General features: G+C 39.2%; 1 protein-coding gene across 6 annotated transcripts in view; it reads left to right on the forward strand.

Moving 5' to 3' along the window:
- Dock10 (dedicator of cytokinesis 10) overlaps positions 1–23,513 on the forward strand; it is a 201,357-nt gene that overhangs the window by 148,951 nt on the left and 28,893 nt on the right. For 5 of the 6 annotated variants that reach the window (XM_055616425.1, XM_055616424.1, XM_055616430.1 and 2 more), the window contains exons 28-43: positions 1,241–1,387; positions 5,034–5,117; positions 7,009–7,105; positions 9,053–9,097; positions 12,755–12,930; positions 13,054–13,170; positions 14,994–15,105; positions 15,731–15,852; positions 15,949–16,063; positions 16,155–16,221; positions 16,457–16,504; positions 17,550–17,651; positions 19,871–19,995; positions 20,862–20,974; positions 22,150–22,287; positions 22,853–23,035. In XM_055616425.1, the coding sequence (XP_055472400.1) occupies positions 1,241–1,387; positions 5,034–5,117; positions 7,009–7,105; positions 9,053–9,097; positions 12,755–12,930; positions 13,054–13,170; positions 14,994–15,105; positions 15,731–15,852; positions 15,949–16,063; positions 16,155–16,221; positions 16,457–16,504; positions 17,550–17,651; positions 19,871–19,995; positions 20,862–20,974; positions 22,150–22,287; positions 22,853–23,035 (1,791 nt within the window). The remainder of the gene's footprint in view (positions 1–1,240; positions 1,388–5,033; positions 5,118–7,008; positions 7,106–9,052; positions 9,098–12,754; positions 12,931–13,053; positions 13,171–14,993; positions 15,106–15,730; positions 15,853–15,948; positions 16,064–16,154; positions 16,222–16,456; positions 16,505–17,549; positions 17,652–19,870; positions 19,996–20,861; positions 20,975–22,149; positions 22,288–22,852; positions 23,036–23,513) is intronic. The other variant, XM_055616426.1, reaches the window with a different exon arrangement.

Below are 23,513 nucleotides of genomic sequence, written 5' to 3' on the forward strand. Positions count from 1 at the left end.
ATTTGCTTATTTGTTATAAGTTTTTACACTTTTATTTTTGTATATGTACAATGTGCATGTGTTAGTGTGTGTGTGTGTGTGTGTGTGTGTGTGTGCGCGCGGTAACACGTGTGTGAATCCACCTGAAGGCCAGAGGTTGACATCAACAACTCTCCACCTTATTTCCCTAAGACAGTCTCTCACTGAACCTGGAGCTCAGGGACTGGCTTCCCAGTCTGGCCATGAGCTTCAGGAATCCAACTGAGACAGGGTTGATGATGTAAGCCATTATGTCCAGCCTTTGCAGCACCCCTTGCTTCCAAAGGAGGCAATTTGCCAGCTGAGCAATGGCCTGAATAGCCATCGTCATCATAGTTCTTTTGACAACTTTTACATATACATGATCTATTATAACCATATCCATCCCTGCCCGTTATCCTCTGGGATTCCCCTGCCTGTTCTTCTGATGCTCCTTCTCTTCCCATCTAGTCCCCCATAGGCTACAGCGTCAGACAAAACTGCTTACCCTGCTACTGCTAACAGTCATACGGTCCTTGGGGAGTTAAGTAGGGCCTCCTTTACCCATGACTGAAAGCTCAAGGGTCCAGTCTTGTAAAGATTTCTATAGCCACTGGTCAGCGAAGCCATAGCAATGTCATATCTGGATAGCAGCATTTCATGACATTCTTCTCAGTCCTCCATGTTTTAAATTTTCCACACTCTCTTTCAGGATGTTCCCTTAGGCTGGGAGGAAAGCCTTGCTATAGATGTTCCTTTCTAAGGCTGAGCACTCATAATTTTTTTTTTATTGGGAGGATTCTTGTATTTTAAAATGTATTCTAAATTAAAATAAATGGAGCTACCTGACTGAAAATTGTTGTAGAATAATATTCATTTTAAAATTAATATCTCTTATTTCAAGTTTAATAGTTATTTCTTGGGAGCAGGAGGAAGGATTTAACATACGAGGGCATAAAATGATTCACATTTTACTTTGCACATGTCTATGTGGTTTGACTATTAGAGATTAACAGTTTTTAATGAAAATGTGTAAATTTGCCAGTCAGTCTAGAAGGGAACATTTAATTAAAACAGAATTATGACCTTGAAACTTATAAGGCTTTTTAGTTTTATTGCTGCTTTCAAGTTTTCCAAAGAACTCCTTTGATTTGCTGTGCTATAAAATAAGGTAAGTCTTTCTGTTGCTGTCCTGGCTTGGTATTTCACATACCACATTCTGAGTAAGTTATTCTCTCCTTAGCTTCCCAGGGCTCAAAGATTCCCTGAGTCTTATCAAAGTGAACTAGACAACCTGGTGATGGGCCTTTGCGACCACGTGATTTGGAAATACAAAAATTCCCTTGAGGAAACAAGAAGGGCGAACCACAGCGTTGCCAGATTCCTTAAGGTACAGCTATGTGAGAGCACAGTTCTGTTCAGTTCCCTTGACAGTGGCTGCAAGGCATCCTAATTGTCATTAACTCTCTCTCTATTTATGAACTCCAGGGTAAGATGAACACTTCCACATCTACAGCTCTTCTCTTGAAATGCATTTTAATATTCACTCCAACTCGCAGGCTCCTTAACGAAAAAGGAAGGTTAGATAAAAATGTGCATCCAAGTGTTGTCAAGTCATGGTGCTTTAAAATAATTTTAATACAGTAAGAGGAGGTGTTGAAAGCTGTGACACTGTGGTGAAGTCATTCTCTTGAGTATGTCTGTCTGTGATAGGACATTTCAGATGAGTCATTGATGAAATACCGATGCCATGTAGCCAACTTCAAGAATATGGCATTGTTTTTATGTGACTTCCAGCTTTCCTTGGCCTGATGAAAACATTGTGAACTAATCAGAGAGAAAAATGATCAATTTTAGTATGAAGCCAGTTTTTAATTACACTTCCAATTAGCTCTGAAACTAGTAGGGTTTCATAAGGCTTTTTCAGACCTCCTTAGTTTCGATTAACTCACCCACTAACCCTCTTTCCCCTTCCCCTTCTGTCCCCATCCCCAATTAAACCTTTATTCCCCAGAACTCCTCCCTTTTAATTTTATAACAGATGTGTTCTATTATCTCCTCTTACTATTTTTTTACTTGGGTTGCAAAAATCATAGGTTTCCAAGCAGCTCCTTCATGCACACTTTATTCTGGCTAACCCTGCCCCTGGCCTCTAGTTTCCCCATCCCTCTCAAGCTACTAACTACTGCAATCCTTGAGTCCCCAACTTCTCAGTCTCTCTTTCACTGCACCTATCCTCCCTTAATATTGTTTTCTTCAAGTAGAAGAAAAGGATGGCCTCCATTAAAAGAGAAGAGGGTAAAGGAGAGGGGAAATTAATTTTCTACCACACTTTAAGGCCCATGAGAATAAAAGATATTGCTGTGCTGCTAACATACTGGAAATGCTTGACAGAATAGAAAACTGGTGAAAATATTTATATATAGGCCTACTTGTAAGCAAAATATATTTAAGGAAACAACTGAAAAAAATTTTAAATGACTAAGCAATACTCAAAGAAAGGGAAGAGACCCCCATATATGCTTCTCTTGTCTTAGACGTTTGGTATTTGTTCAAATAGACAAGTGTTTATTTGTAGTGTACTTACACAGAGATTATTGCTGTCTATGTATAAACCTCATGTGGAGGCAATAGAAAGCATCCAAGATGGAAAAAGTAAATGGTAAAGGTCAAAAGCATTGACTGACAATAAACAACACATATAGCTAATAAAGGCAATAACAATAGATCACACAGATACAGACTGATACACACGCACACACATGAGAAGGTCGTGAATGGAAACATTCTATTTCCCGTCATAGATGTCCATCATGTACACATACTTCTAATTTAATGGCATTTATTGACACAGAAGACAAAAAAAAAAAAAAGCTTTGGGGATGATTATTAGAAGTAGTAGGGAAAAGGAAAGGGAAACAGTGCCAGTTTGGAAAATGTAAAATTTAAAGGCTTAGTTTGGCCCAGTTCCAGGAACTGATGAGCCCGAGCTTTCCCACCTCAGCACTGCCCTCTCGATGTTGCGTTATAAATCACTTGTACTCTCAGCAATCTGCTAATGGACATTCCCAAGAAGTCTGCAGATGTTTCCTCCTTTGGGCTGTCTCATTCCTCAGCAATAGTCAAATGCCGTGCGTCAGAGGAGTCCTTACTCTCCTCCTGGCTGCCACAAACTACGTGACAGGAGCAACTTAAAAAACAATTTGTTGACTCCGTTTTCAGAGTGTCACAGTCCATCTTCCCAGGGAAGGCAAAGTGAAGCCACTTCTCTGGTGGCAGGAGTGTGTGACAACTTATTCACATGGCTGACACAAGGGAACAAAGAAGGAAGGCCAAGGGTAGACCCTTCGGACTCCTAATAACCCACTCCCACTAGCCAAGCCTTAGGTCCTGAAGGGAAAGGCTCCACAACTTGAAAATAACAGTGTAACCTGGGGACTGAGTGCTCAGAACATGAGCTTGAGGAGGGAGGCACATTCCATATCTAAACCGTAGATAACTATTAGTCATTGGAATTTAATTATAGAACGTTTATAATAACGTAATCGTGCCAGTTGTTTTCCAATCAGCAAGACAGCAGACTGTGTGGAAGCATTGTCAGGGTACAAACATGGCCTGGGTTCTCAGGTGCCCTCCCTCAACCTGAGTCATGGAAAGAACAATTTTTACAGTGCTGAAATGTTGTGTGTTTCTATTGTTCTCGTCTTAAAGAAGATGAGTCGCACATGGATCCACGTCACAGCAACCTGTATGGCTTTAATATCGTTTCTCTTTTTCTTTTCCTACCAAACGGGGTCTCAACTCTTCCCAATGTACACCTGTTCCAGTGTTCCTCTTTTGTAGCATAATGCCAAGGCAAATGTTTTTCCTGCTCATTCTCCATGTCTTGTTGCCTCTTCATCTGAATGATCTTTGCTTTACTTCAACTAGCTTTTGAAAACCATTTAAAAATATCTAATACATGATGAGATGAGATTGACCTCCTCTCTCTCTCTCTCTCTCTCTCTCTCTCTCTCTCTCTCTCTCTCTCAGCTTTTGAGGCAGAGTTTCTCTGTGTAGCCCTGGCTGTCCTGGAACTCATTTTGTAGACCTAGCAGGCCTCGAACTCAGAGATTCACCTGCCTCTGCTTCACAAGGGCTGGGATTAAAGGCATGCGCCACCACTGCTTGACTTGAGATGGACCTCAGATCTTACTGTATGTGTTTTTAAATATTCTAAACAATAAAAGGGGTAGTTAATCACATTTCTACAAAGGAAGGTCTTCATATCTAATCTGTCTGACAAAATAACCTGTACTTGGGGAATAAATACTTCCCCACAATCATTGCTGCTGGTAGTCATAAGCCAATTCCTAAGGCCAAGCTAGAGGACCAAGGTCCAGGGTGAAAGGTAGAAACAGTAGCTTTGCCAAATACTGAAAGAAAAGCATATTCTGTATCCATCAATGTGCCTATTATATATTTGACCTAAGACATTCCAAACTAGATTAAGAGACTCCTAACAACAGAATATACAAAACACAAACAGATCCCTAATAGAAATTGTAAGATCTCTCTTTTTTATTTTTTCTTCAAGTATACGCTTCTCTGGATAAAATAGAAAACAGTCCCTTGTTGAAGGAAGCCAATAAGAATGAAAAATAACTGCTGATTCATTGTACCACTTCTCATTTCACCCAGAGATGGTCTCCACCCAAGCCACTCTGAGATCAAAGGACTAAACACAATAATAAAATTTAACCAATTAATTAAAAAGCAGACAAACCTGAAAGGAAAATTCGGAAATAGTTCACTGCAAGATTCCAAGCAATATTTTTAACAGTTGATAGGTGCATGTTTGAAACTTGAGACGTTTATACTGTCTGTGGCATTTTAAGTAGTTGCTATATGTAGATGGGTATTTTTGACGTGCCTTAGAGATTTTTTAAACACTTATATTGCACACTTAGTTAAATATTACTCTGATTCAATATATAATCATCTTTCATAAAATCCCTCAAGTAAGAAGATTTGACTTTGGAATTATATCTTCTTAGCGCTGTTTTACCTTTATGGACCGTGGATTCGTGTTTAAGATGGTGAACAATTACATCAGCATGTTCTCTTCCGGTGAGTTCAAGGTAAGGACCAAGGATGGACATAACTATTTGCCAAGTCCAGCATGATAACTGTCTAAGGCAATCTCTGGGATTATTTGCCTGAGACACTGACTTAGCTTCCATGTGGTAAGTCATAAAATAAGGTCTATACCGTCTGGTTTGGAACTTTTCTTTGTTGATAGACATTTAATACCTATTTTAATCTCATTGATTGTTATGAATGTTTAAGTTGTTCATATTCTCCTAATTTAATTTCATTAGATAATATATGGTTACTAACTTACTCATTTATTTTAGATATCCCAGGGTTATAGTTTCAAAATATTCCCCAACAGTCTTCTGGATTTCATTGTGCTTTGTTATAATACCCTTTTTATCTCTAATTTTATTAATTTGGATCTTCTCTCCTTTCCTTAGTTAGTTTTGATAAGGGTATGTCAATCACATATATCTTTTCAAAGAACTAATTCTTTGGTTGATTTTTTTGTGTTGTTCTTTTAGTTTCTATTTCATTAATTTTTCCCTGGACATTTATTATTTTCCTCATCTACTCCTTTGAAGTTTGGCATGTTCTTCTTTCTCTGAGACCTTGAGATAAACATTAGGTTATGTGATGTCTTTCTGATTCTTGTCATAGACACACTCATACTTAAACTCTATTCTAGAAATGACCTTAGCTGTGTCCCAAAAGTCTTTCAAATATTTCTTTAAAAATTATTCAAAGCTGGATGTGGTGGTGCACACCTGTAATCCCAGCACTCTAGGAGGCAATGGCAGGCAGATCTCTGTGAGTCTGAAGCCAGCCTGGTCTATAAAAATGACTCCAGAACAGCCAAGGCTACACAGAGAAACCCTGTCTTGAAAAAACACACAAAAAAAGAATATTCAGTTGTACTCCTTTAATGCATGAAATGAATAATCTCCATTTAAATATAATTGTACTGTACTAGACCTACATATTTTTCTGAAGATCAAGTGGTGTATTCTCAATGAAGAATAATTAATGTGTGTGTGTGTAATTTAATTATACACTTGCTCACGTACAAAGGGGCACATCAAATGCTGTTCTTGTTTGAAATGGCAATTTTCTACATTATTGAATGATGTTGCCAGAAAATAGAACTCTAATTTGAGGTAAAGGGGTAGGTATTTTTACATTTTGCGAAGTGATAGTACCGGATATAGTGACAAAGCCAACTTGCTCTCAAAGAGTGGGTGTCTATCACATGGGACTGGGTATAAAACTGTGACGGCTGTGCTAATCATTTCTGCTGATGTGATTGCTCTTAAAACAGGAATTATGGTTATCCTAGACCAAGTCTGAACTCTCTGTTTACTGTCCAAATCCTAGACCAAGTCTAAACTCTACAATCACTGTCCAAATGTAGATGTTATGGAAAAGACACACCATTTTGCAGAGGCAGGGAGGAAAGAGGAGCTAAATGACACTAAGAACCAGTGGCATGTGAAACTGACTTCATTTCAGATAATATGTACCATTGTCTTCCTTGACACTGGACCTTACCTGTTCATGATGACAGTCTGTTCTGTGATGTGAGTTGGATTTTTGGGAGAGCTCCATTCATACAGAGCAACAGGACTGAACACACAATAAGCATCACAGCATGACCTGAAAACATGACTCAGGATTTTCTCTCATAGAAGCAGATCATGGGGTAGAGCTGTTCTCCTTGCCTTAGGTGGCCTTAACCATTGTGCAAAGGTGAGGAATGTGACTGAAGAACTCCTAAGGGGACAGGCTCCTTTAGCCCTGAGAACGCGATGGTGGTCCATACAAAATTAGCTATTTCTTCTTTGTAACAGTGAGAATACAGCACATGCCTTTGCTGTTTGCTTTTATGAATGTTCCTGATGTACAAATAAATAGCCATTCTGTTTGCCTCCGTTTCAGACTTTATGCCAGTTTAAGTTCGATTTTCTTCAAGAAGTGTGCCAGCATGAGCATTTTATCCCTCTGTGCCTCCCCATAAGATCTGCAAACATTCCAGGTAACAAGTCCCCACGTCTTCCTAAGTCCCAACAAGGCTGGTAGCTTAACCCTCTATCTAAGGGTGCAACATGGGTACATAAGTCTAATCAATCATCTGGTAAAAAAGTCCAAAAAAACGTTTTCCGGTGTGGTTGATGGCTACAACTCTTTATTCTTCTTTCCCTTTTTATGAAAGAGAAAGCCAACAGAATTTTAAACCTTGTTACTATAAGTCAAAGAATTGCCCCTAGAATCCCCCTAGCTCCAAAAGACAGATTTTCATTGATTCTGATGTCTAAAGACAGTCAGGGAAAAGTCATGAGTATAATTTCAGTGGAGATTATTAATTAACATGCATAACTGTGTCAGAATGAAGTTATTCTAAATCAGTTGTGCAAAGAAACCTGGAAAGTCAGAAGGAAGAAGGGAAGGGAGGCAGCATTAAAAACTCCTGACATTCTTCGGCCAGAGAATAGAAGCAACTGGGTGCAGAGGTCAGAAGGGAGCATATTTCATTTACTAGGTTGGTGTATACCATTACATTTAAATACAGAACATAAAATGTGGTGTTTTTTGTTTTTTTTTTGTTTTTGTTTTTTTTTTGTAAATTTGAAACCCTTGTATGTACGTGTGTGTACCTGCAGAGAAAAACCATGAGAGAGAATGTAAACATCAGAAACTGGCTGAGCATCAGACACTCAGAGAATGCTGAAATTGAGTCAGGATCTTGAAGTGCCTTGCTACCAAGCTATGGATAGACATTCACGCTGCCATGTTAATGGTCAAGAAATAAGAAGGCAAAGAGCCTCCTCATATCCATGGCAGCTTGCACTGACATTATGAAGGGATAGTTGTAACAGCAGACTTAGAAACACGTGGATGTTTCCATTTTAAATATAATCCCCATGTCTTTTTTTTTTTTTATCAGTGCAATGTTTCTCAATTTATTCTGTACAAAAAACTGAAAAGGTAGTGATGACTAACAATTTTTATGAAGCTAATATTAATCTGGTTCCAAAATCAAGTAAAGATACAACAAATAAATAAAATTACAGACTTAACACCTTAATGAACATAGATTCAAAATTCACAATAAAATACCTACAAACTAGACTCCAGATCACATTAAAAAACTCATTCATTGTGCTTAAGTTGGTGTCAATCCTCTGATGTATATACAGCTGGTTCAATATATGTAATTAAATAAATGTGATTCAGTTAATAAATGGAATTAAAGACAGAGATCACATCAAAGCAGATGCTGAGCCTGATGGCCAACTGATGGGCAGAGCGAATGGAATTTTATGTAAATCCCCATGTCTTAACCACTCTTTCTCTAGTGTGCTGTGTGCATTCTATCGTGGAAGAAGAGTAGAAATTCTACGTCAGAAAAAAAAAAATTGGCTTTAGATTTTTTGTTTGTTTGGGATTTTATTGTGTTTGTACTTAAAAGTGTAGCTCAGTAACAGAGTCCCTTCCTAGAATGTATGAAGCTTAAGGTTTGAGCCCTGGCACTGAATAAAAAATAAGGGGATGGTGAGGAAAAGGAGGAGAAAGGGGGAAAGGAAGAGAATTTCTTATTTTAAGTTAAGGCCTTAGTTACTGTTGTCTGGATACATCGGCTAAGATATTCAGGAGGAGATCATACTTTTATTTGATCATTTTAATTCCAATTATTCACTCTTAGTAAACAAAGCAGTAAAAATCCTGATAGTTATATATTTTGTACTGGGCATATTTTTGGTACAAAAACCTGACTCTATAAGAGGAGGCTAAGAATTTAAGAAAATTCTGTCCCTGAAATTCTCCAGAGGGTGGGGGGACACAACCTGATTTCTTGAAAATTGGTGGTAAAGTAACAAATAATTTTAAATATGCTTTAAATTTCTACTATAAATTAAACTAGTTAATGAATGATTTGTGTGTAGATGTATCTGAAGTTATTCTCTATTCATACTAAATCTAGATCCTTTGACACCTTCAGAATCAATTCAAGAGTTACACGCCTCAGGTAAATAATGATATTTCATATTACTTATATAGGCACCATAGCAGTATGATCATGTTAGTGAGCACAGATGCCACAAAGCCCATGTGTTATCATATAACCAACATAATCCAAATGCTTATCGGAACTTTTCTCTTTTGTAACACATAATTTGATACCTTAACTTTAATTACCTTCTATTTTATTCTTCAGGGGTTGAAAAGTTTTAATTTCTCAAATCATTTGAAATTTACCTCATGTGTACAATAAATAAAGCCCTCAGATATATACATTAGTTCCTCACAATTTGGTCAATATAGACGTGGACAAAGTGGTACTATTAGCTACAGTTTCCATGCTACATAGTTGTCCTCTTCATGTGTTCATCTTATCACTGAGAGTTTATACTCTGTAAAGAAAATGCCTCATTTCTCTCATCTCTCCAGTCCCTCAAAACTACTTTTCCAGTCTACTTCCATAATCTTAACTTTTTAACAGCCACAGATGAGATTCTGTAGTATCTATATTTCATTTTCACTCCCCAGAGTTCTCTCTACTGTTAAAAAAAAAAAAAACAGAACATTTCCCTCCCTGTCTTCACATCTTTGGAATAAAATATGAGCAAGAATAGTGTTGCTGATATCTCCTTAAGATGCTGATTTTATATAAAAAGTCTAAACTGGCAAATGCTGACAAGATGTGTGGAGAAAAGGGAACCTTTGTACACTCTTGGTGTGAATGTAAATTAATGAAGCCATAAGTGAAAACAATTTGGAGGCAACTCAGAGTAAAAGAGATAGATAGATAGATAGATAGATAGATAGATAGATAGATAGATAGATAGATAGATAGATAGATAGATAGAAGTAAATTGATCCAGCAATTGCCTACTGGGTAAATAGGCAAGGATGTGATTGTTATGCCCTTGAGAAGGTACACATGGCCACTGAAGCACTATTGACAGGAGGCAGGAAATGAAAACAGCCTAAAGCTCCAACTGCTAACAAACAAAATGCTCACTGCAAGATAGATTGCTTTTTGCTCATTAAAAGTGAGACCTTGTCATTTGTGGCATGATGGATGGAACTGGATCTCACTCTGGTGAGTTAAATGAGCCAGAAATAAAGACAAGTTACATTTGCTTTCACTTACATGTTATTCTCAAACATGGGCCCCTAGAAGTTGAAGGTGCAGTTGCAGTTCTGAGGCTCAGGAAGTATGTTGGGGAGGTATTGAGAAAGGCTGGCCAAAACATAGCCTGTTCCAGTTGACTAGAAGCTAGAAGTTGTTGCGTAGTAGAGTAACTCTGGGGAAAGATAAAGTACTATACATTTCAAGAAGCTAGAAGAAAGGACTTTGAATGCTCTCATGGTAGAAGAATAAGTATTTAGAAAATAAATATGTTTAAACATTATACAAAAGATACGTGTAAATACACATATATGTATATATATATATATATACACATATACATATACATTACATACTGCCTCATTCATTCAGATAAAAAAGAAAAATAGAAGTGTCCTGATTTCAATTTCTTTGGGTACACATTGTCAAGCTGCATTACTGAATGATGTAGTGATGCTGTTCCTTATCTGAGGACTCCCCGTTCTGGTTTTTTTTACCAATGTACAAGCCCATTTGAGCAGTGTATTGGGTTCCTGCTCCTCCACTCTGTCCCTGTCACTCATTATCACTTAATGTCTGATAGTAGCCACTCTGACAGGAACAAGCTGATAACTCATTGTGACTATGGTTTGTACTTTTCTGGTTGTCAGTGGTACTAAACACTTTTTCTTTCATCCTCTTGTTGGAAACTTTAATGTCTTCCTTAGAAAAATGTTTATTCAAGTTCTTTGCCCATTTTTTAATCTGATTTTTTTTGGGGTTTGAGGTGTTATTTTTGTTTTGCCATTAACTTATGTAGATTATTTATGCTTTATCATTCCTTAAGATGGATTTTTATTAAATTTTTATTTTTTTATATCAGTTACATTTTATTCACTTTGTAGCCCAGCTGTAGCCCCCTCCCTCATTCCCTCCCAATCCCACCCTCCCTCCCTCATCTCCTCCCATGCTCCTCTCTAAGTCCACTGATAGGGAGGTCCTCCTTCCCTTCCATCTGACCCTAGCTTATCAGGCCTCATCAGGACTGGCTGCAATGTCCTCCTCTGTGGCCATCAAGGTAGTGTTAGGAACGTTTTCCTGCACGTGTATGTCCAACTCCTGGTGTCTGGGGCCTGCAGAGGCTGGAAGAGAGCACTGGATGCCCTGGAACTGGAGTTACAGGTGGTTGTGAGCCACTGTATGTGCTGAAAACTTAGCCCACATTGTTCATAACAGGAGCAAGTGCTTTTAGCTGCTGAGCCATCTCTCCAGGTCCTCTGTGCTTTAATTACAAGGCCCTTTAAAATATACAGTTTGCACATACTTTTGCACACATATTTTGCAATCTTTAAATTAGCTCCTCTTCCTCCATCTTCTTTCTTTTTTTTCTTCCCCCCTCCTTCTACTACTCCTCTTCTTTTCTTCCTCCTCTCCTCTTCCTCCTTCTTGGTTTCCTTTGCTGTCTAGAAACATTATCTAGTTCTGTATTTTCAGTTGTATATTTTTAGCTTTTGTCACCATGATTTGTGAGGCCATATTCACAGAGGCATTAAACATACCAGCCTGAAGATAAGTTTTCCCAGTGTTATCTTGGGTGCAAGCCCACTGCTATGAGGAATTACACCGGGCATGTGGGGCATGAGGCACAACTCCAAAACTCCATATTACTCTCCATATTAGGAAACAGCTAACACAATAGTTCAGGCTCAGACTTTACAGTCCCACTGGCTCTTCCCTCTCCCTGCTCCTTCACTTCCTTCACCCATCCAGTCCTGGTATTCCTGCTGCTGACAGTTCCTATGACCTAGCCCAAACACCATCTCTTTTGTCTCTACTTTAAGTCACACTCTCACTTCTAACTCATCTAAACCTGAACACTGTCTTAGTAAGTCACTAATTCACAAGTGTGATCAGGCCTCTGAGCTCAGAACCCTCAGTGCCATAGCCTTTCCTACAGAACCTGAATGAGAGGGACCTACGTGCTACATACAGAATTTGTTCCTGGGTCTCTCCACCCTCTACCCTCAGTATCTCAAGCCTTGATTCCTTCGCCTGCTCTTTTGAACACTGTACTCACTAACCCCTCACACTTGTCTCCTCCCACATGCCTGTCTGTAATTCAGAACACTGTGCCAGTGAATGCGAGCCTTACTCCCCTCCCAACGTCCTCCACCTACACTGCCTCCATTTACTCCCACAAGAAGTCCAAACAATTTTCGACCTCCAAGGTCTAGCTCAGTGTAGCCCTCTCTTCCTAAAACCTTTCTCAGTTCCTACAGAAACAAAACAGGGCTTTGTTTTAAGCCCTGCAATGAGGTGAGCAGGCCATTCAGTAGGCTGTGGCTATTGACAGGCTGTGTTAGTATTTATTTGCACTTGTGTTTACAAAAGCGAACATTTTCCCATCTGACAAGACACTCCTGGTCACAGAAGGCCAGATCTCTGTAGCAAGGCTGTATTGCCGAATCCCTCCCGCCTAGGGGCACAGGTTTTAAGTAACTGTCTGATTTGCCTTTTGTAATCGCAAACTGGCTATTCGGTTTTCAGTAACATGATCTCTTCCTTTCAAAGATATGCCTGAATACTCAGTCACAAATGAATTTTGCCGCAAACACTTCTTAATCGGAATTCTGCTCCGAGAAGTTGGCTTTGCCCTGCAGGAGGACCAAGATATCAGGCATTTAGCTTTAGCTGTCCTAAAAAATCTAATGGCTAAGCATTCTTTCGATGATCGATACAGAGAACCCGTAAGTAGCGTTTCTTTCTCTCACCCTAAAACACCATTTAAGGGCTCACTGCATTAAGTGAATAGAAAGCCCTTGAGTCTATTGATTTTCATATGAATCATTTCTCTTGTCTGCCTTCACTAGAGGAAGCAGGCCCAGATAGCAAGTCTATATATGCCTCTGTACGGCATGCTGCTGGACAACATGCCAAGAATCTTCCTGAAGGACCTGTATCCTTTCACTGTGAATACATCCAATCAGGTATGTTTACACAGCTCTTCACATTTCTGGGGGTTTTTAAAGGAGTTTCTCTTATTTATATTTATGTCCTGGATAACCATTTCTTCCTACCTATAACCAAGCTATGGTTAAACAACACATTTCAACAAGTGTTTGATCGATACCGTTTGTCCCTAATGGCCCCTTACAGCGTCCATCTCTCTCTTCAGGACTGTTTTTATTCCCTTTATTCTCTGTATCACATCCAAGTCTTTGCAGCTTTTGCAGCTTCTAGAATGTCTTCACGGCCTTATCTTTAGTCTACATCATTCACCTGTCACTTCCCTTCATCTTTTCCCCAAGGAAGCTAAATGTGTCATATAGTCAAAGCCTCAGTATGTCCCGTTGTGAATATTCTCCACTGAGCCAGCACAGTGACAACACAGAAATCTATTTTAGTGGCTCAGAGATGGTTTAGTTGGCAAAACGCTTGCATACAAGCATGAGGGCCTGACTTTGCCACCCAGCACCTGCATAAAAGGCTGAGCACTTTGACATGAATCTATAGTCTCAGTACTGAGAAGGTAGAGACAGGAAATCCCGTAGCCCTCACTAGCCAGGCACTCTAGCAAACTCTGTCATGCTTCAAATTCACTGAGAGACCTTGCCTCACAAAAGTAAGGTAAGAAGTGATTGAAGAAGATACCCGATATTGACCTTTGGCCTCCACATACCTGTGCACCTGTACACACACATTGTCATCAATGATGACATGCCACTCATGAACATGTGGACCGAACACGTACACAAAAATGAAATGATGAGAGAGGGCAAACACACTCTGAGTCCAGGAACGGTCCAAGATAAAACCTTTTAAAAGTGATGGCTATACCTTTAGAAATTTTTTTGTTTGAGAAACGTTGTTCAAATGCCATCACCATCATGTAACATGTATAAACCCTTTAGAAAGTTATCCATGCTCTCTAGGCTTCTGTTTTCATGTTTGTAAACTGGGATTAAGTTCCTAATATTATAGAATCCTTCAAATTGTGTAACAGAAAATATTTACCATGATGCTCAGAACACAGGGATTTAAAACCTAATTCCTAATGGTAGTAATATCTATAATATAATGATAATTACATCTATAGTTTGATGCATTACTATATCAGGAATTACTCTAGCCCACATCTAAAAGATTGTCTCTGATAAATCATTTTTAAAAATCTCAAAGGAAGGAGCGGAAACAAAATGTAAAAGCCAAACGTTACAGAGAAGGGCTGTGAAACGCTGTCATATGAAATGGCTTTTAAACTCAGGAACTCACAGCAGCTATGATTTCCACATAGGGCCCTGCAGAAGACTGAGGCAGTAATTATTCGCATTGATGAGGAGGAGATTATGGGGTCCCACCCATCTTGGGGAGCTAATGGCAGTAGAGGGCTTCTGGAGAAAAAAAAAGATTCTTTGTCCCCAGTGAGGACATGTAATCATGCTCCAGTGGATAGCCCGTGTCTGCTCAAGTAGCCTTTGTCAAATACAGTGAGTCACAGCACAGAAGCAAAACAAAAGACATAAAAAGTGCTGAGGACTTAGTGGGAGGAAGGAAATTGTGAAAGGATAAAAGCCTTAAAACGTTGCCTAAGAAAAAAAATTAAAAAAAAAATGTAGCCTAAGAAAATCAAACTGTGGGCAAGACTATGCTTTTGACAATATTCACTTTCACTGCCAGCTTTAGTGGCACATCTTTGCTAGAGTGTAAAACATCCGACTGAGTACCTAGTTGAGAGATGTGTGAAAGGCATAATGGTCTACCATTTTAAACACTCTGATTCTCATTTGTCTCTACCCCACTTCGAATGCAGGGATCTAGAGACGACCTCAGCACTAATGGAGGATTTCAAACCCAGACGTCCATGAAACATGCAACTTCTGTGGATACATCATTTTCCAAAGATGTTTTAAATTCCATAGCAGGTACTCAGGAGCTGCTGAAAACACTCATGTTTAACACTCACTGATGTCTACATTGTACACCATGCTGTTTTTTATCCATAATTCATGTGCATAATATTCCTGGCAAAGTACACCAGACTATATGACTAGAGTCTTTAAGATATTTCTTTGAATGTCATCCAGTGGCTTCCACTTCTACTTGGCTTAAAGGGCTGTCTGGCCAGATGTTATCAAATTACTTCATTCCGCAGTCCTTAGCTTTTTGTTACATACAGCCTTTTAAAATATAAGAGCTCTTCGGCTTCAAGGCTTACCTTAAGAACTGTTTTGGAAGTGTCACTTTTATTTCTCATAAACTGTCAAGTTAAACACTCCTTCCTCCAAATCATCTTCTGTTAACATAAGAGTTATCTTTGTCTGTTTTTAAAAGCATTTTAAGAGAGTAAAAGAACACATTTTATTATCCACTTAAAACGGTTTGACTGTTTCTAGATCCATCATGGCCACTGTCGCTTTAAATGTCGCATAGCTTTCAGGGAACCCCCACATTCTATGTCTGCAATGAGCAACTCTGTTTCATCATCTTGGCTCTTGTTTGTGCTCAGACATCTCATCACTGTATGTGTGCTGTGGCTTGTGTTTGCAGCATTTTCATCAATAGCTATTTCTACAGTGAACCACGCAGATTCCAGAGCATCCTTAGCAAGCCTTGACTCCAACCCAAGTACCACAGAGAAGAGCAGTGACAAGACAGACAACTGTGAAAAGGTGCAGCTTCCCTCCCCACCACACACATTAAACAGCATAATTACAAGCCACAACATCCTCGCTCTTATTCATCCCTATTGGCCCTTTGATTCTCAGATCCCAAGGCCCTTGTCTTTGATTGGGTCAACGCTTCGATTTGACAAATTAGATCAAGCAGAAACCAGGAGTCTTCTTATGTGTTTTCTTCATATTATGAAGACTATTTCAGATGGTAAGCAGACGTTTGCAAGTCAATTTAAAGGGAGAAAAAGAAAGAAACCTACATTCCTAAGAGCCTCATGCCATGTTGTGTTTCTTTCTAGAGACTCTGATTGCCTACTGGCAAAGAGCACCCAGTCCAGAGGTGTCAGACTTCTTCAGCATTTTGGAGTAAGTTTAGGGTTGATCCAATAACTTATTTTCTGGAACTTTCAAAATAGCTCACTTTACCACTCTTCATTCAAAAGAGTGGTAAGAAGCCTTTTGGTAAATAAATAAATATCAACAATAGTATATGGAATATGTAAAGAAAATTTACTATTTTTCTCTCCATATATTTAGGTGAATTGTTATGCATAAATTAAAAAATGTGAATAATTATAATGTGACTTTTTCCCCTTTGTAGTGTTTGTCTTCAAAATTTTAGATACCTGGGAAAACGCAATATAATAAGGTAATTGTCTTAAATACTAGTAAACTAATACAGTCTTTAAAAAAATATATATATCATGGAGCTTTGAGTAAGGCTCAATGAGTGAAGTACTTGCTGTGCAAGAATGAAGACCTGAGTTGTTGGATCCCCAGAACTCACGTAAAGCCAGACTCAAGGAAGGGGTCTATAATCCCAATGTTGCTGTGAGAATTGTCTTCCTACTGGAAGCTCCCATGCTAGGTGGTAAACTCTGTCTCAAACAAAGTGGAAGGTGAGAGCTAACAACTGAGGTTGTCCTCTGACCTTCAGAAGAACACCAGTCACCAGAGAGAGAGAGAGAGAGAGAGAAAGTGAGAGATTTCATTTTACAGATATATATGTGGGTAGAAAGATAGATATGATAGTTGATCATGATAGATAGACAGATGATAGATAGATAGATAGATAGATAGATAGATAGATAGATAGATAGATAGATAGAATGATGGATAGATGATTGATGTGGGTGAAACACATCTATTTAAGAACATGCTAAAAACAAAAATTAGTCTAGAATTACTCCATGCTGGCATCATTTGTCACAAAAACAAGAACGTCCAAAGACCTCTAATTTCCTGTCCTAGAAGGAACTGAGAATTTTAATCTTATTTTTATTTTGTTGACGTATGTGGTGCTGGTCTGTGTGTGTTTGGATGCAAGCAGAGGTTGACACCAGATGTCTCCCTCAATTACTCTCCACCAAAAGTACTGAGTAGATATCTTCACTTGAGGCCAGAGTTTACCAATATGGCTATTCTAGCTAGCCGTCTTGCCCAGTGGATCCCTGATTAACTGATGTTAAAGACCGTCCTCCATCTGCATCGGTGCTGGAGTTGAGATGCAAGTCCTCATGCTTCCTTTCATAGAAAGCATTTTATCAGCTGAGCCATCTCCCAGCCCCTTACTTTTCATTAATTCACAGAATATGAAGCATCTCATTGTTCAGTAATTGCTTGTCATTTATCACTCTGTTGTTACGTATAAATTATAAAGGCAGAGCTGTGACTTAAATTTGTGTTCCTTGCAGAAAAATCGCCGCAGCATTTAAATTTGTGCAGTCTACACAGAACAATGGGACGCTGAAAGGATCCAATCCTTCCTGCCAGAACTCGGGTCTGTTGTCACAATGGTAATATTACCTTTGCTTGGTATTTAAAGTTCTGTATGTGCTGTTTACATACGAACATGCATGCATTAGGGCGGATACATTCATACATGGGCACATGTCAAAACACATGTGGTTTTGAGCAGCTTTATGTGTTTATCTGAAGAAACTCCTTAGCTACTTTTCCAGCTGCCTCACTGGCTTAAACACAAACACTAAGGACTATGTTTCCTTTATGTTCAGTTACAGCACAGTGCCTTTAATGGAAGAGCATTCATAGGCATTACAATTTAGCTCAAAAGGTACACAGAGTTACAATAACACGCCCTCCTTAGTTTTTAGCAACATAAGAAAAAAAGAAACCCTGTAACCATGACTCCCATCTCTGCCTAGTAATTATGAGATTTTCTTAGGGTTCTTGAAGCTGGTGTTGTTTTGTAAAGGGCCACAGGGAAGCACAGGAATCCTCATGAGTCCCCTGCGATTATCTAGTTACTACATGACAATCAACTTTTCAGACCCTGCTCACTCCCTCATTAACCTGCCCAGTCAGAATCACCTGCCCTGAAATTCCACCTCTAAGGTCCTCTGGATCTAACAAATAAAAAAAAAAAAAATTTCTCAAACTTTCCTGAGTTTGATTTATGTGATGTGGATATTTTAGAAAGAGCTTTAGGAAGAAATAAGAAAATGTATATAGTCACTAAACAACAAAATAAATTTTGCTCCCATCCATGGGGACCTGTAGAAATTGGCCTCCAGTGAGAAAGTAGATTAAAAGATGTATTCATGTGTTTGCTTTGCAAACTTTAGTGCAAGAGAACACAATAAAGAATTGCTTCACATGTTTCATAGCAACCCACCTCAGGTCACCACAGTCATCATACATGATGGACAAGTCTTATCGGTTGGACAGGGCCGACCCCTGCTAGCCCTCACCACCCAGAAACCAGAGCATTTCCCCCACTTCCAGACTGCAATAGGCTGAAAACCTAGGAGAAATATTAAATCGCCAAAGTCATACATCCCTGAACTAGTTACTCCCTGTAGAGGCAGGCATGATCCAGACTTGCTCGATTACAGAAAGCCAGAGTTGGCCCTCCAGTGGCTATCCCAGACAGGTCCTTTCCGTTAGCCAGATCCTTGAATACTTAGACTTGAACACTGTGACAAGGACAAAAGGCAGAGTTCCTTTGGATATTTGACTCTTAAAGGCAGCTCTCCTTGGCTACCTTCCTCACAACGCTGTTGTTTATGGGTCTTTTGCATGACAGATTCTCCTACCACCAGGCTACTCCTTAGACAAATGAAAGTTGTGGCAAACAGGAAGCATTCCTAACTCCACAAAGACAGTGGCTAGCTTCAACAGGGGGATGTGTTACTGAGCACCAAAAGACACACTGAAGGCCATTGCCATTGCCATACCACATGAACAACGAATGGCACGGAGGAGCCTCGAAGGCTACTATCCTGACACTTCATCCCACATCAGCACTGCAAGAAGCATAAATCACAGCATTTCCAAAAGATGCAAAAGCAGAGGGGGAAAGGGTCACTTCACTGACTTCAGTCCAGAATTTGTTCTTTGCTTCAAAAGCAAACAAACAAAGGGACGTGTCTGCATTATATTTTTAATGCCCTCCTGCCTAGCCAGTAGTTAACATTCCTGAATTCTTGTAAGGCCGTGAAGTAATAATGAATTACAGTTTTATTTTAACTGTCTTTTAGGTTTTTGTTTTGTTTTGTTGCATTTGTTTGTTTGTTTTGTTTTGTTGAGGCTAACATGTCTGTAGCTATATGTTCCCTTACGAAACAGAAATTATTTATTTTCTTAAAATCAGACAACAGTTTGAGATCCTGTCTATCTAAAAACTGTTTGACCCTGTAATTGTCTGAACATACAATGAAGTTAGTGGCAACTAAGTCAAACAAATCTTATGAATGACTGAGTCTATATAACGAGGTTTTTGACAATAAAAAAGAAAAAAAATCAAAATATGATTTAAAAAGGCATCTACTGTGTCTTTATCCCATTCTTTATCTTTCTGAATATTATTTTAGATTAAATAAATTTTTTTACTGTATTTAATATTCTCCTCCATTGTGCTGTTCCTAGTCAATATTATGAGTAAAATGCTTCTCTGCAGACATTTTCTATATCTGTCTTAGTGTACACTCCTTGAATGAATACTGCTTATGTCATTGGTGAGTAGCGTTGGCCACAACTGTCATCTCCGTTTCAGGATGCACACCACTTCCGGTCACGAAGGACATAAGCAGCACAGATCTCAGACGTTACCGATAATTCGAGGCAAAAATGCCCTTTCCAACCCCAAACTTCTACAGATGCTGGACAACACCATGAACAGTAAGTAAGCCAGAAGCCGTTCTCTGAGCATGTATGTAGGACAGAAAGCACACTGGGTATGAGATTACAGGAACGTTGCGGTACCACTGACGCTGCCTTCCTGAAGTCTGCCATAGACCTGGAAAGATTTCTTTGAAGAAAAAAAAAATCACTAGGTAGTAGCTAAAAAGAAAATTGAAAAACACCCTCACAGGGAAGAAAAGGGACTATGAGACAGTGTAATGGGCTCGGGGTACCCTGTCTATGTACTTTTGGTATTGTGAGGCTGATAGGGTGCTCTCTCAACTAGGTAATTACTGTTAACTCTAGGGGAAGAGGATACAAATTTCCATGTCCTCAAAGCAGTAACCATAACATCTTTACTCCAGAGATACACGAAGTCCAACTTGACAGTAAGATAAAAATAGAACCTTGTGTTGTGAAGCATGGAAATTATGATCATGTGACCCATGGTTACTTGTTTAAATCTATCTATATTGCCTTAATCTCTAAATATACTGTGTCTATCCCAGGAGGCTGTTTGTGTAGACTGTCCACTGAGATGATACATTTAGTCTATTGGCCCAGAACCAGGAACTTTAAACAGGCTTATTTCAGAAGATAGTTGATAGCTGAATTAAAGAAAATGAATTTTAAAAATAATGGAAAGCCATCAGCTGATGTATACAAAGGGCACTCATGTCCAAGACCCTATCTAGTGTTTTTTTTAATTAAGGCAATAAATGAAGTTGATCAAATAAAGGCACTTTTATTTTATAAATTATTCATCAAAATACCAGTAAACACTGTAATAGAAGGAAATGTTTTTACTGAGCATAGATAATTGTCATATATGTTTACACGCTGCTCTATTTTGTATTTTGTAGGCAACTCCAATGAAATAGACATTGTCCACCATGTAGACACAGAGGCCAATATAGCCACTGAGGTTTGCCTCACTATTCTAGACCTGCTGTCTCTCTTCACTCAGGTTCATCAGGTGAATATGATCATAATGTTTTCTATAAAATGATGACTTGGGAGGTAGAAAAAGCCTTGAGAAGTCAAGAGTACTATTTTTCTTCGCAATTTATTAATTATATATCTTTATTGAAGCCCACTCCCTCAACTCTCCCAGTCCCACCCTCCATCTCTCTTCCTCCCATCCCCTTCCCCTAGTCCACTGAAATGGGGAGTTCTCCACCATGGCCATATACCCATAGTGTGTTAAGTCTCATTAGGACAGCCTGGATCCTCTTCCTCCATGCCCTGGCAAAGTCACATCACCAGGGGCTAGTGATCAAAGAGCTGTCAACCTAGCTCATGATAGAGGCAGCCCCTACTTTCCTCACTCAGAGATCCACATGGAGACTGAGCTACCAATTGGCCACATCTGAGCAGGGGTCTAGGTCCTCTCCATGCATGGTCCTCCATTGGTGCATCAGTCTCTGCAGGACCCTCTGGGTTCAGATCCTTTAGCTTTGTTGGTCTCCTTGTGGGGCTCCTGTCCCCTCCATATCCCTCTGTCCCCACCCCTCTCTTCTTCCATAAGACCCCCTGCAAATGAAAAGGGGGACATAACAACAGATACTTAGAAAATCCAAAGAATCATTAAGTCTTACTTCAAAAGCCTATATGCCACAAATTTTGAAAATCTAAATGAAATTGACAATTTTCTTGATTGATTCCACTTACCAAAGCTGAATCAATACCAGGTAAATCAATTAAACAATCCTAAGGAAATAGAAGAGATCATCAAAACTCTCCCATCCAAAAAAAAACCCAGGGCCAGATGGTTTCAGCACAGAATTCCACCAGACCTTCAAAGAAGAGCTAACACCAATACTCTTCAAACTATTCCACAAAATAGCTATATTCATCCATTGGAGGAATCTTTGCTGACCCTCTTAAGCAAAGTAATCCACAGCTCACACCAACCCCTTTCTGTAATAGCATTCTAGTTTAGCTATTCTCTTCTCTGGGCTTGCTTGGGCTTGGTTTTGGACACTGCTGTGTAAGCTTCTCAGAGAGCATGCAGAAATCATGCCTTCTTACTGAGCATGGGCTCTAGCACTTGAGATTGTGCTCATATTATGGGAGGTTCGTACTAAACATTTCTGAAGGAAAGTTGTTGTTCCCTTGCTTATCCTAAACGACATCTATTCTGGATTTCAGAGACAGCTCCAACAATCTGACTGTCAAAACTCACTCATGAAAAGGGTCTTTGATACATATATGCTGTTTTTCCAAGTCAGCCAGTCAGCCACGGCCCTGAAACATGTGTTTGCTTCTCTGAGACTGTTTGTGTGCAAGGTAAGAATGCTCCGGGACCCAGTGAAAGCTCAGCTAAAGGTGGCAGTAAACACTTCATAATCTTTGCATGTCTCAGCATGCCAAGCAGAAGGCTTGTTTTGTGACATTTTAGTTTCATGAGTTACTAATCATTTGCTGTCTCAAAGTGAAGAGGATACCAAAAGGTGATGGTGCTATTTGGTGACCAATTATGTGGTTGCTCAGTGTTTGGCATAGGAAGTTTTATTTAAGAAAATCAAGTTAAAGGCTCCACACCGGTGCAGCTACAGCATCCACCTCCTAGGATAACTATAAACAGCACCTCATGCAACCATGTCAAGTGAATAATGGAATGTTTCAAAGAGCTCTTGCATTTGGGGTTGTCCATTATTATTAAGACGTGGAATGTTGATGCAAAAGAATAATAAATACAAGAGAAGAGCTTACTGAATTTAGGCTTCAATAATAAAAGCATACCTTTCTCTGTTGCAAAGGGAGAAAGCATATTTTTAAACTGTATTTTATAGTCTATGAGTTTGATACACAAAAGAACATAGCTAACTCCCTCATCTTTCCATCTTTCCAGTTTCCTTCAGCATTTTTTCAAGGGCCTGCTGACCTCTGTGGATCATTCTGCTATGAAGTCCTAAAATGCTGTAACCACAGGTCACGGTCAACTCAGATGGAGGCCTCGGCACTTTTGTACTTCTTCATGAGAAAGAACTTTGAATTTAACAAACAGAAGTCAATTGTCCGGTCTCACTTACAAGTAAGTCCTAGCAGTTTTCATTAATGCTGCTATTAAAATAAATATTGTTTCAGCAATGATTAAAGCATCCTGTTTATTCCCAGGCAACCAGTCACCTGAGTTTCTAGACTCCACATACACTTCGTCTTGGCTTATATGAGAGGACAGCTGGGGAGAAATTAACAGATTTCAGTTTACATCTCTACTTGCTTCTGCCCATTCACTAGAATCTCGTAGAATAAACTTTGACAGTCATGGTTAATCTAGGAGGCCAAATCCCAGCAAATCCTAGAAGCATCCATATCTTTCCTCAAGGCATTGCAAGATTACAAGATTCTTGCATCTCTCCCTGGATATTTACAGTTATAATAAGATCCCTAGATCGCATGGCCTTCAGAAGAATGTACACTTAAATACACCATCCATTGGACTTTGTAGGAGAAATTAATGACATATTTACCTAGCCAAGTCAGTTCTCTTAAAAATACTGTTTCTAGGC

The sequence above is a fragment of the Psammomys obesus genome, unplaced genomic scaffold (genome assembly GCF_907164565.1).
Source record: "Psammomys obesus unplaced genomic scaffold, mPsaObe1.curated_primary_1811, whole genome shotgun sequence".
NCBI classification, from domain to species: Eukaryota; Metazoa; Chordata; class Mammalia; order Rodentia; family Muridae; genus Psammomys; species Psammomys obesus.